The following is a 12,544-nucleotide window of genomic DNA, read 5'->3' as shown; positions in this document are numbered from 1 at the left end:
AGAAACCTGCATTCAAGTTACAAAATGTATAATTGTAAAAAAAAAAAAACACATTTACCACATTATTTTCAGAAAATGTGATGATTATTGTTGATTTTTGACGGGATTTGAGAGCTTTCAACATGGCGGTTTGTTTTTAGGATGACATTTCTCTTGGATTAACAACAGCGCACCAGTTCGATTGTCCTTTGAGACATTAGTAGGATTTTCTCTTTAGTTTCTAAGCTCTAGAAAAATAAACAGTAACACCTGCAGAAGTTTTACACAAAGAAATCTCTTGGTGCTTGACTTTTGATACAGCAGCTCCTGTCTATTTGGCCCCCATTTGATGTTAGTAGATGCATCAATTAACCTCCTCAGTTTATTATGTTGCAAATCAGATTATTTATTTTGTTACATCTCAATAAATGTTATTTTACAGATTAAAGCCACAGCATGTCGCATTGTTTTCCACACAGAATCTTTTTTTCTTTCTTGGCAGCGCTGATGTGTGGAAGAGGCTGCAGGAGCTGCGTCACACAGCCAGCAACACCTCTGCTGTCGTCCTGTTTGTTGCACTGACGCTTTGCATCAAAGCCTCCATGCTGGCATGACTCCCCTGTACCAGTGATGTCATCAGCTGTCATGCACACAGACACCAGAGAACGTGAAGACACACAACGCAGAAGACAGAAACCCCCAAAGGAATTCAGACTCGGGGCTTTAGAAGAAGAGCGGATCTTCAGTTTGTCATCGCAGATACTCTGCAAGTGACATAAAATCAGAAGGTTTAGCACAATGTTTTTGAGAAGTGGAATTCAAGCATCACTCTAGAGATGGTCGGTCGATCGCTCGGTCGGTCGGTTTGGTCGGTTGAGTATAGAAATAAAAAACACATTAATCTCTGAGTAAAATAATTAAAGCTGCACATATTTTGGCGGGTGATGTGTTCACATGTAAAGGTCATTTCAAGTCAGTGCAGAAATTGCAGATTGAAACTACTCTTGTCAAAATTCCTGCACTACACAAGTACGAGTCTTGACTTGTAAGAGCACTGTTTGTTGGTGGGAAGTATGTTGTTTGGAAGACAGCATAAGACGAACAACATGGCTATCACTGTCACTGTGAGCATGTTAGCATGCTGACATTAGCTCAAAGCACAGCTACAGACTCTTAAGTTTTCTTACTGAATTACACTTCCCTCCACAGAACTGGTCCAGAGAAGCCCGGTCAGATGTTTATAAAGATGTTAATGTGAAAGAAATGTGCCTTTAACCTTTGATTACATAAGTGCAATTATATCCAAGTTGGTGTTCTTAACCGCGATTATGAGAACAACAGTCAACGTGGCAACAGATGAGAGAAGCCGCCGTCCATCAGCTGTCAGCACCACTAATTAGGGAGTTAAATCTTCATCTATTCTGAGCCCAGGCTCGTCCCTCGGTGGCACGGAGCCGAGCAGCAGACAGATGATCTGACTACAAACAGTAAATAATAGTGAAAGTAGGAATTCAAATTATCTGCATTCAAATCTTTTCAATATTTTTAGGATCATCCAAATAAAAATTCTCCATTATAAGAAAATGTTAATACTAAATACGTGTATAAAATTTGTGTGCAAATTCGAAAACAAAAAAAAGGAAATATTTTCACTAAAAATCTAAATTAGATCTTGTGAATTTTTTATTTATTTTTTTGGCCGAGCCTGAAAACGATTGTCTGTGTTGAACATTTATTTATAGCATACATTCAAAAATAAATATTTGGAAATTTGCATCTTAATCCAATACAAAGAAATTTGATTTACAACAAGGTTTAATATTTACTGTTTAGGGACTAAACCAGTTTCCACAATTTCATAACCAGTAACCATCAACATCTTTGCAGTAGATTTTAGAGTATGTTTACAGTTTTGATCCCGATAAAAACTGCTAAAGAAAAGTCTGAATTTCCCAGAATAGGCAACGATTATTCTTGTAATGCTGCTGATTCTGCTCCGATCACCACAAATTAAATGTGTTCATCTCCATCTGTTATGATGGAGACGTCAAAACCTGTCGAAAGTAGACATTCCTACTGTAAAAGTGCAATAATAATAATAATAATAATAATAATAATAATAATACCATAAAGCTAAAAAAACAAAAATACTTTTCCACACAGACAAAACTAGGAAATCGATCTCTACCCATCAGATGTGAGCATCAGAGTTCATCCACAGCCAAAACATGTCAGTGCTGTTTCCTGTGATCTGGTTTAACCTCTCTGGGTTTAACTGAGTGACCTGAGTGAAAAGAGGGATGGATTCCGGCTAGGTGACGTGTGTGTAGAGATGTCTCAGGAACTCTCCTCCGGTGGTCGAGTCTCCGGGGAAAACAGCTTGGCAGAACTCACAAACATGAGACTGCAGCGCCACGTCGGACATCAGCGGCTCGTCGGACCGGCTGAAGAGGCCGCCGGCTGCAGAGCAGCCGTCTGTCAAAGGCGTCTGACGCAAACACGCAGAAGAAGAGTAAAAAAACAAATTAAAAAATATAAAACAGGGACAGAGCGGAGCACCGGCAGCCGCTGCGAGGAAGACACTTACCATCACAGTGCACAGAGTCCGGCCTCCATCGACATGATCTGGGGATTCATCGTTAGAGGCTCCATGGCACGTCAACGGGTCAAAGGCGAACAAGAACAGGGCTTTCTCCTCCGCCTTCACCTCCTCCGTTCTCCTGCGGGGCATCTCCACACAGAGTTTAGACATATCTTCAGCCAGGAGATCAGAGAAAGTCCCCATGTTTCTGGGGAGACGCTCGACGCCACGCTGCGCTGCGGGGGTTTCTGTTCGTGGTTGAGGCCATTCGTGGTGATACGCGGAGATTTCACGGGAGCGCTGGACAGGGACGGACGTCATTTCACTCACTTCTCCGTTGGGAACACCTGCAGACAGATGATTCAATGAGTTAAAAGTATGATCGCTGACACACTGTTTGTCAGTAGTAGAATGAGTTCACATGCAAACCTTGCTGCTTCTGCAGGGCTGTTGTGAGCTGATGCAACAGAGCCGCCTGTCTCAGGCAAAGAGACCTCAGGCTGAGAAACTGCTGGTAAAGTTCAGCGTACGCTTCCTCCATCTCTGCAGCTCAGGGATCTGCAGCCAGGAAATATGAGCTGTACAGTGCACAGTTATGAATAACTAAAGAGGAAAATTAGTAATAAAACCAGTCTAAAAACAATGCTAGCAGGATTTCTTTTCTTTTTTTAGCTCCTATTTGCAACAGCTGTGCTTTGAGCTAAAATGCTAATGTTAACAGCAAGTTGATATTTGGACCTGCTGATATCGCTGGATGAAAAGTCACAGAATATACATCATTTACAAATTTGTGTCCACATCCTGATAGTCAAGATATTTCACTCCTACACATACCTCTATGAAATGACACAGGCCACCCTTCACAGAAATTAATTATAACTCATCAAGAAAGAGTGGCAGAACATGTTGAACACATCTGAAAACAAGCTCCAGTTAACGCCCTGCAAAATTACTTCTCTATGTTTTTTTTGTTTTTCTAAAAGTTTGTTTGATGCCGACAGAAACTATTGGGAGACACTTGTACTTTGTAGTTTGGCTTTCTTGAAGAAATTGTATTTTCTTGATTCTTGTTCTGGTTTTGTACCCTCTTGGTTGAAATGCACTTATTGTAAGTCGCTTTAGATAAAAGCGTCAGATAAATGAAATGTAATGTGATGTAATGAGACAGATGACCACATGTTATGAACCAACAGATATACAACCAGGACCCATTGGTAAAACTCTAATGTGCTCATTTCTGACTCTCTGGAAAATGTATACTTCAACAATGCTGCATCTTGCCTGTTATTAGTGATTCATTTACCTCTCGTAAGGTCGACTGCATTCCAAGAGCTCAGGACTCCTCGTCATCCCTCACAAAAAGCTGGATTCAGAGATTTCTCCTGTCGAAAGAAATCAGACACGTCTCTGTATTTAAATCAGAAATAAAGCCCACAAACAGTCTACAGCATGTTTAGGACTGAAATCTGTTCCTTAAATCATACAAATGCTTTTGGGACTGTTAAACATAAGGAAGTAGCTCTAGAAAACAGGGAAGTGAAACTCCTTTATTTAAAAAAAGGAACAACATTTATCTGTTACATGAACAGCACTTTTTAGCATCAACGTAAAGAGGAAGGAGTCCAGCTGCTTTTTTTTTTTTTTTTAATGTAAATCATAATAATGCACATAATGCTGATTAGCTGTTTGGCTCAGAAAAGGAGAAACATGTCTGTTTAAATTCCAGTTTATTTGTTAGAACTTGCAGAGCAACATGAGCGTCATGAAAGGAAACAAGATTTTCTTTTATAAAAAAAAAAAAAAAAAAAAAAAAAAAGAAAAAGTCCCTCAGGGATGTTTTTGCTGCTGTGACCGAGTCCTATAAGCAAATGATGCATTGGAGAAGGACAGTTTGTGTCCTGCAGGAAGTCGTTTATGATATTTGACCGCTGCTGCACCCCCTCAGATGTTGTTTGTAAATGGTTTACTGATAAGCATATTGAGGAAGTAGTACCTTGAAGCTGTTTATTATGAACATAAAAATATATCCTCTGAGCCAGCAACAGTTTGACTGGAAACTCAAACATGTCCTCTCTCAGAGTCACAACATTAAACTGAATGAGTTTAGTTTATTTGTAGTCATTTCATCCCTTAATGCCATATTTTTGTGCTCTACACAGGCTTTCCTTCTCTTACCTCTTTTAGTCATGAACATGTAAACACGAGGCTCCTGCAGCCAGAACAGAGACATCTTAAAAAGCTCCATAACTGTGTAACTTGCTCTGATTATACAAGTGAAGAAATTGTTGATCAGTTTTCTCTGGAGTAAACACGACCTCAAACAACAGCTCCTTCTTTTTTCTGCTCGTTTTACAGCTGTGACACGTAAATCACGTGACGGTACTTTTCTCTTTTGGATAAAGATTAAAAAATAAAGTTTACTTACAGTGAAAGTGATCGGCTGTTCCCAGCAGGAAGTGGAGACACAGATAATGATGGCTGGACTGGAAAACTAGATCCGCGTGACGTCACTAATGTTAAAAACACGAGTTCACTGCGTCAAAACCCCGGTAAACATGCCAATACATCATTTCCTGTTCAACGAGGCTGCCTTCAAAGTAAAAGAAAAAACCTGTTGCGTGGATGCAACCGGAAGCAAAAAAAACAAAAACCTTTACATTGAAAAACTGTCTCGTACAAATGAGACAAAAAAAGGAAAACATGAACAGAGAGTGAAAAAAAGTCGGTTTAAATTTGGATTATGCACTTTTTATATATTTTTACGGTTATTTTGTTATATTTTCTGTTTGGTTTGAATTATGTACCTTCTCTTCACAGTCAAGTAAATTATTTTGGGAGAGGGACAGAATTTTTTATCAGCTTTGTTCTGTTATTTTTATTTTGTGGCTTAATGATTCTCATTAACCCCTTCATTAACCTAAGGTGGTTAAAACCCCAGAAAGCATTTTAATTTTCTTTTTTTTTTTTTTTCTTTTTTTCCCTATTATCCAAACTGTATCTGAATTTTACACCAAATCATTGCCTAATAAACCAATAATGTTGATCACTTTCATAAAACCTTTGTAAAAACCTTTAGTAGTTTTCATTAGATTTTTTTTTGGACCATTTTTAATAGTCATGGACACTAAAATATTGAGAAATATGTATTACAGTGCACACAGCTGTGTTAAGAACAGCAGAACAAGCTACAAACACAACACAAAATATAAACAGATCCTGTGAGGACTTATTGGTGCTCTTGAAGACTTCGTTTTGCATCAAACAGTCATAAATTGACCAGAAGGAAGAGCTGATGATGGGAAAACACAAAGTCCACACAAATGAAAATAAGAATAAGGACATATAAAGTTCAGTTCACTAGCTAGGACCCCGCCTCGGCCGAGGACGAACCTTCATTGATTGAGGGAGATTAAGCCAGGATGAGAGTTTCGCAGTTTGGGGAAGGCTTAGTTGAGGATCCACTGCGGCTCCCGGGCCTTTCAGATCCCTGAGATCTCCATGTGGGACGGAAGGATAAAGGCTGTGAAAAATGATAACCATAAGTGAAACGGTTTAACAAGAGGGAGGGAGGGTGGGATGCGGAAAACGTGAATGGGCCGAGGTTTAGAGTGGGTGGATATTTATAGGAGTGTGGCCGGAAGTGGGGGAGTGGTTGAGGCGTGGTCCTGCTCCTGAAATTCAGCTAAAACTTTATCTCCAACTAAAAAAGTCCAAACCATGAGGATGACATGATGACTTTGACTTTATAGTCCTGCAGGGAAGCAGTGGCTGACCTGAACTATAAGTACCGGCATGGGTGATTGACAAGTGGCTCGATCAGGGAACTGAAAGCAGGTGTGGAGGGTGTGACAGGAAGCAGACCAAGACAAGGAGGGAGAGAGAGGATGAGACACACAGGGGACCTCTGGTGGGTGAACTGAGAGACACAGAGAACAGACTTAACTTAAAATAGGCACACAGAATTAAACCAGGACAGACAATCTACTCTTGGGCTGAATTTGTTGGACAAAACTAGCGCTCATCTGAAGTTTACACCATTCACATTTTCTTACAGGGGAATAATAGATGTCAAAAATTTTAAACCCTTTGTCAGACACATCCTTCTTTTTTCTGAGGGCCTCAGAGAGCTGTTTAGATCTTGGTATGAAGACACCACACACTTCAATAGACGCCTTAAAAAGTTCTAATCATCGGCACGTAACTCTAACTTGAAGGATTTGAAGGTGCGTTTGCTTGTTGTGCTTGTACCTTTACACATGGCTGTAAATCTGAGGTTGATGGGAATCTGTTTGATTTAACACCAAAATATTGGACAATTTTGAACTGATTTTGGCTCTAGAATATAAGTCAAGACATCATCATAGTCATTACATTTTGACCCACTGGGTGCTATGAATGTCTCATCAATGTGTCGTGTTTATGTTTCCCCAGGGAGTCTGTTGTGTGTGTGTGTGTGTGTGTGTGTGTGTGTGTGTGTGTGTGTGTGTGTGTGTGTGTGTGTGTGTGTGTGTGTGTGTGTGTGTGTGTGTGTGTGTGTGTGTGTGTGCGCTTGTCATGTGCTGAACATGGCTGATATTGGTTTAAAAATAGAACAACATTAAAGCAGAGGAGTCCGATAAGCAGCCGACTGACTACTTTGCGTGCCAAGCGTCCAGTTGGGAGGAGCAGCCGGTTCTGCCCTCACAGTCGACCCCCTGACAGCTGGGATTACAGTCAGCGAGCACCTTGTGATCTCCGAGGGGTGACAGCTAACTCTGCCTCAGACAGGTTATGTAACTCTGTGTGTGTGTGTGTGTGTGTGTGTGTGTGTGTGTGTGTGTGTGTGTGTGTGTGTGTGTGTGTGTGTGTGTGTGTGTGTGTGTGAGGGTCAGGTCACCTTCATCATCTCTGTTACACTGAGAGTCGTGTCTTCGTCGTTCTCCTTCTTTCAGGGTTGTTGCCTCATTTTTGCCAGAAACAGCTGGTTTGTTTAATGAGTTTTCATCTTTTTGTGTTGTCTGATCTGTTTACTGTCTCTCTCACTGGATAATTGTCTGATTAAAGGAATAGTTCACAATTTTGAGAAAAACTTCTTGAAATAATTCCCATGAAACCACACTTTTTAATTTTCATATTTGTTTCTGTGCATGGATTAAAAAATATATATATATTTATTTTTAACCTTTGGACGTTAAGTCGAGGCAGGAGAAGACCTTAAAACAGAGACTGACACAGAAAAACACGAAATAAGCTGACTGGGCCTCAAACGATCCACTGGACAAACGTAAGGAACCTTCAGACTTCCTATTTTTAACAGCTCCTCGTGTTTCCAAGGACATGTGTGATGCTCTTTATCACGTCTGAAGATCTTAACTTAAAAATTACTGTACATTATAACGTTATACCCCCACCACCCCACCACTACCTTGTGTGTTTGCTGGTTTGCACCATGTGTGTGCTCTGACCTTGACCCCCCCTCCGCTCCGACACACCCTGAACACCAGAAGCCTTCCTCTACCACCACTTGATCCCCGAGCTGGGACTCTCTGAAGTGTGTGTGTGTGTGTGTGTGTGTGTGTGTGTGTGTGTGTGTGTGTGTGTGTGTGTGTGTGTGTGTGTGTGTGTGTGGAGTGGAGTGGAGTGGAGTTAGTGGGGGGGGGGGGGGGGGGGCTTTGCTGTGAATAACTTCCAGGCAGGCGGCCAGGAACTGTCATCTGCCGCTGCAACACTATCCATCCTGTCAATCTTGTTTTATAATTGTAACATTCTCATATTCTCCGGCTGAGCAGAGAGAAGTTTCCAACATACTGAGAGACACACACACACGTACACACACGTACACGTACACACACACACACACACACACACACACACACACACACACACACACTCACACACACACACACACACATACACACGTGTACACACACACTTTTGTCACTGCCAACTGTGCTTTAGCGGCATACTCACATCTTATTCATGATGTATTTATGGATTTATAAAAATGCCTCGTTATACTGTATTAATGATGTTTTTGTTTTTATTGATTCACATTTGCATAGATGCTATTTTTAATGAAGGCATTAAACAAGGGAAATTTAAACACATCAAACATGCTCTCTGTTGGTGCATTGTGAGGGCTCGATATTGCATCAGAGAGCTTTATTTTTGATGGTCAGTAAACATACATTGGTGTGAAAAAGTGTTTGCCCCCTTCCTGATTTCTTATTTTTTTGCATGTTTGTCACACTTAAATGTTTCAGATCATCAAACAAATTTAAATATTTGTCAAAGATAACAAGTAAACACAAAATACAGTTTTTAAATTAAGGTTTTTATTATTAAGGGAGAAAAAAAATCCGAACCCACATGGCCCTGTGTGAAAAAGTGTTTGCCCCCTCCTGTTAAAACATAACTTAACTGTAGTTTATCACACCTGAGTTCAATTTCTCCAGCCACACCCAGGCCTGATTACTGCCACACCTGATCTCAATCAAGAAATCGCTTAAATAGGACCTGCCTGACAAAGTGGAGTAGACCAAAAGATCCTCAAAAGATAGACATCATGTCGAGTTCCAAAGAAATTCAGGAACAAATGAGAAAGAAAGTAATTGAGATCTATCAGTCTGGAAAAGGTTATAAAGCCATTTCTAAAGCTTTGGGACTCCAGAGAACCACAGTGAGAGCCATTATCCACAAATGAAGAAAACATGGAACAGCGGTGAACCTTCCCAGGAGTGGCCGGCCGACCAAAATTACCCCAAGAGCGCAGCGACGACTCATCCGAGAGGTCACAAAAGACCCCACGACAACATCCAAAGAACTGCAGGCCTCACTTGCCTCAGTTAAGGTCAGTGTTCGTGACTCCACCATCAGAAAGAGACTCGGCAAAAATGGCTGCATGGCAGAGTTCCAAGACCAAAACCACCGCTGAGCAAAAAGAACATTAAGGCTCGTCTCATTTTTGCCAGAAAACATCTTGATGATCCCCAAGACTTTTGGGAAAATACTCTGTGGACTGACGAGACAAAAGTTCAACTTTTTGGAAAGTGTGCGTCCCGTTACATCTGGCGTAAAAGTAATACCGCATTTCAGAACAAGAACCTCATACCAACAGTAAAATATGGTGGTGGTAGTGTGATGGTCTGGGGCTGTTTTGCTGCTTCAGGACCTGGAAGACTTGCTGTGATAAATGGAACCATGAATTCTACCGTCTACCAAAACATCCTGAAGGAGAACGTCCGGCCATCTGTTCGTGACCTCAAGCTGAAGCCAACTTGGGTTCTGCAGCAGGACGATGATCCAAAACACAGCAGCAAGTCCACCTCTGAATGGCTGAAGAAAAACAAAATGAAGACTTTGGAGTGGCCTAGTCAAAGTCCTGACCTGAATCCTATTGAGATGCTGTGGCATGACCTTAAAAAGGAGGTTGGTGCTGGAAAACCCTCCAATGTGGCTGAATTACAACAACTCTGTAAAGATGAGTGGGCCAACATTCCTCCACAGCTGGAAAAGACTCATTGCAAGTTATCGCAAATGCTTGATTGCAGTTGTTGCTGCTGAGAGTGGCCCAACCAGTTATTAGGTTTAGGGGGCAAACACTTTTTCACACAGGGCCATGTGGGTTTGGATTGTTTTTCTCCCTTAATAATAAAAACCTTCATTTGAAAACTGTATTTTGTGTTTACTTGTTATCTTTGACTAATATTGAAATTTGTTTGATGATCTGAAACATTTAAGTGTGACAAACATGCAAAAAAATAAGAAATCAGGAAGGGGGCAAACACTTTTTCACACCACTGTAAATGCTAAATAAGTGATGCTTTAAATAAAAAAATCTTTTTTTGTGTTATTTTTCACACTAAATAGACTTCATGTAAATTTTACCAATGCAATCCTACAGAATTGAACTCGTCTTGTAAAATATAATCACTAAGTTCATTCGATCTGAAGTTCAACACTAGTGTCCACCCTATAAAACTGATACCCAAGGACATAGCAACAACACGGAGCAAACAGGTTTCCACCATCCCTTCCTTTTACACACTTCAGAATGATAATTCAGCCAGCTCACCATTCACTTATGAAATTAATCCTGCTGGGCCTAAGAGCTTACAGCGGTGATGTGGGGCGGACAGTTATCACCGGGATGGCATGAGCAGTGACGTCTGCCAACTCATTTATCACCGGACACTCTCAGCGAGAGAGACCAGATCCAATTACAGAGGTTTCTATGGGCTCAACAATGAGCTGCTATAAATACACTCACGGAGGGTTTTCCACACTCAACAAGTCACCCACACACATCCACAAATATACAGACATGTACACAACCTCTGCGAGAACCCGTGATCTCGTCAGAAGCGCACAGAGGAATTCGTTGCTGCGCTGAGAAAAACCAAGGAGATGAATATCTGCAGAGTGAAATCTGCACCTGTGTGTAGGCGTCTGTGCATAAAAGTTAGGAGAGAGAAACACAGGAGCCCCCGAAGAGATCTACACAAATCTATTTACAGCTCAACCCATCAACAAACAACAGGTGCAGCACCCTCACAAACAAACCTATTAGCTTTCCTTCCCGCTGGAACAATATCATCACCAGCAATCAGCTGCTCTCTCACACACACACACACACACACACACACACACACACGTGTGACAAACTGCTTTGTGATTGAGTTTTCATGTGACTTCATTGCTTTGAATTCTTATAAATAGAATCAAAGTTTAATTTTGCTTTACTGTGATTTTACCAGCTGTAAACACTGACGGGAGAACAAATACATTTCTGACATTTAAACATTTCTGTGAAAGATGACAAATATTCCTAATAATTAGTGCTAGTGTGATAATATTATTCTCTATGGAGGGCAGTGTCGGTCGGTCCACCACTTTGGTTGAAATGTCTGGACTCCTGGATGCAGCATCATAAAACTGTGTGCAGCCATTTATTCAACCTTGAATGACATCTTGACTTTTCCACCATGAAGTTCCAGTTTGAGGTTTTGATTGAAATGTTGACACAAATATTGAATGGATCAGCATGAAATTTGATGCCCACTTGGAGCATTGGTTATAATATAAAACTTATTTCTATCTTTTTATCAACTCTCCATCATCAGCTCCAAATTGTAATTTTTCCCAATAACTGTGAAACTTATGAGGTTTCCTTCAGCGTCACCTGCAGGCCGACCTGGTGTTTAATGCTAATTAGCACACTGAGCTAAGATGGAGAACCCGACTTACAGTTTACCTGCTGAACATCAGCATGAAGAAATTTCCCCTCGGGGATTAATAAAGTGAAATTAAAAAAAAAAAAAAAAAAAAATGTTAAGATCACAAGGGTGGCAACGTGGCTGTGGACATTTATTAAACATTTTCAGTTACCTTTAGCAGCATTTTAAGGTAACAATTTCAAAGACCATCTTTAAACTGATGCCGATAAATGGTGATTACAGACGTTTCTTTGGACTTTTACTTCCTAGAGATTTAAACGGCAAAACATTCAAGATTAGTACTATAAAATATCTCTATTTAAGGACTGTATGGGGTAATGTTGACAACCAGGTTCTATGATAACACCATGGATGTGCAGTCAGCCACGAGGAGTTACCAGACGATTCCTCTTTGATTATGTTCATTGACGGAATAAACCGTTTTTTGGCTGGAACCAAAGAACGCTGGTTTTACATCCAAAAAGAAAATATGTACCATGTGTTAGCACGCAAAGAACTTAGTAAGAACTTATATACTCATCATCACTTATTCTAACTTCACATAAGAAATTCAGACGTCAAATTCTTCAAACAAACTCACATTTCACTCAGCCAAACAACCGTCACCAATAGGAGCTCTGGGTTTTGGTGCAGCCTGAACAAAATTGCGCACACCTGAACTGCCAATATACAATTCTGTATATATAGGCTCCTCCCACTTCCTGTTCCTCCTCAGTTAGCTCCTTCTCCAGGCCTCCTCTTCACAACAATTACTTTAACACTGAAGTTG

The 12,544-nt window shown here is 40.7% G+C and overlaps 1 protein-coding gene across 2 annotated transcripts; it reads right to left on the bottom strand.

Moving 5' to 3' along the window:
• Nucleotides 1-366: 366 nt before the first annotated feature.
• Nucleotides 367-5,062, bottom strand: LOC138202448 (uncharacterized). 2 transcript variants are annotated; one of them, XM_069156428.1, is made up of 5 exons: nucleotides 4,986-5,062; nucleotides 3,864-3,942; nucleotides 2,990-3,138; nucleotides 2,567-2,907; nucleotides 367-2,467 (listed from the first exon to the last, which is right to left on the bottom strand). In XM_069156428.1, the coding sequence occupies exons 3-5, from the start codon at nucleotides 3,099-3,101 to the stop codon at nucleotides 2,291-2,293; spliced, it is 630 nt and encodes a 209-aa protein (XP_069012529.1). In that variant the 5' UTR covers nucleotides 3,102-3,138; nucleotides 3,864-3,942; nucleotides 4,986-5,062; the 3' UTR covers nucleotides 367-2,290. The 2 variants fall into 2 exon arrangements, with proteins under 2 accessions (XP_069012529.1, XP_069012538.1); XM_069156437.1 differs by having other exon boundaries at nucleotides 2,990-3,118.
• Nucleotides 5,063-12,544: the final 7,482 nt, after the last annotated feature.

Source organism: Embiotoca jacksoni, unplaced genomic scaffold (assembly GCF_022577435.1).
Source record: "Embiotoca jacksoni isolate LCO1_2020_lvr unplaced genomic scaffold, fEmbJac1.0.p SCAF_1, whole genome shotgun sequence".
Classification (NCBI taxonomy): Eukaryota; Metazoa; Chordata; class Actinopteri; family Embiotocidae; genus Embiotoca; species Embiotoca jacksoni.
The sequence above is the reverse complement of the archived record's forward strand: the minus strand, read 5'-3'. Positions and strand labels throughout refer to the sequence as shown.

Bases quoted from the DNA above. Each gene is read 5' to 3' on its own strand.
- LOC138202448 (XM_069156428.1), bottom strand. From the start codon at position 3,101: ATGGAGGAAGCGTACGCTGAACTTTACCAGCAGTTTCTCAGCCTGAGG. The intron at 2,908-2,989 runs GTTTGCATGTGA...ATCTGTCTGCAG, and splicing joins AGCCCTGCAGAAGCAGCAAG to GTGTTCCCAACGGAGAAGTG. The intron at 2,468-2,566 runs GTAAGTGTCTTC...TGTTTGCGTCAG, and splicing joins GGACTCTGTGCACTGTGATG to ACGCCTTTGACAGACGGCTG.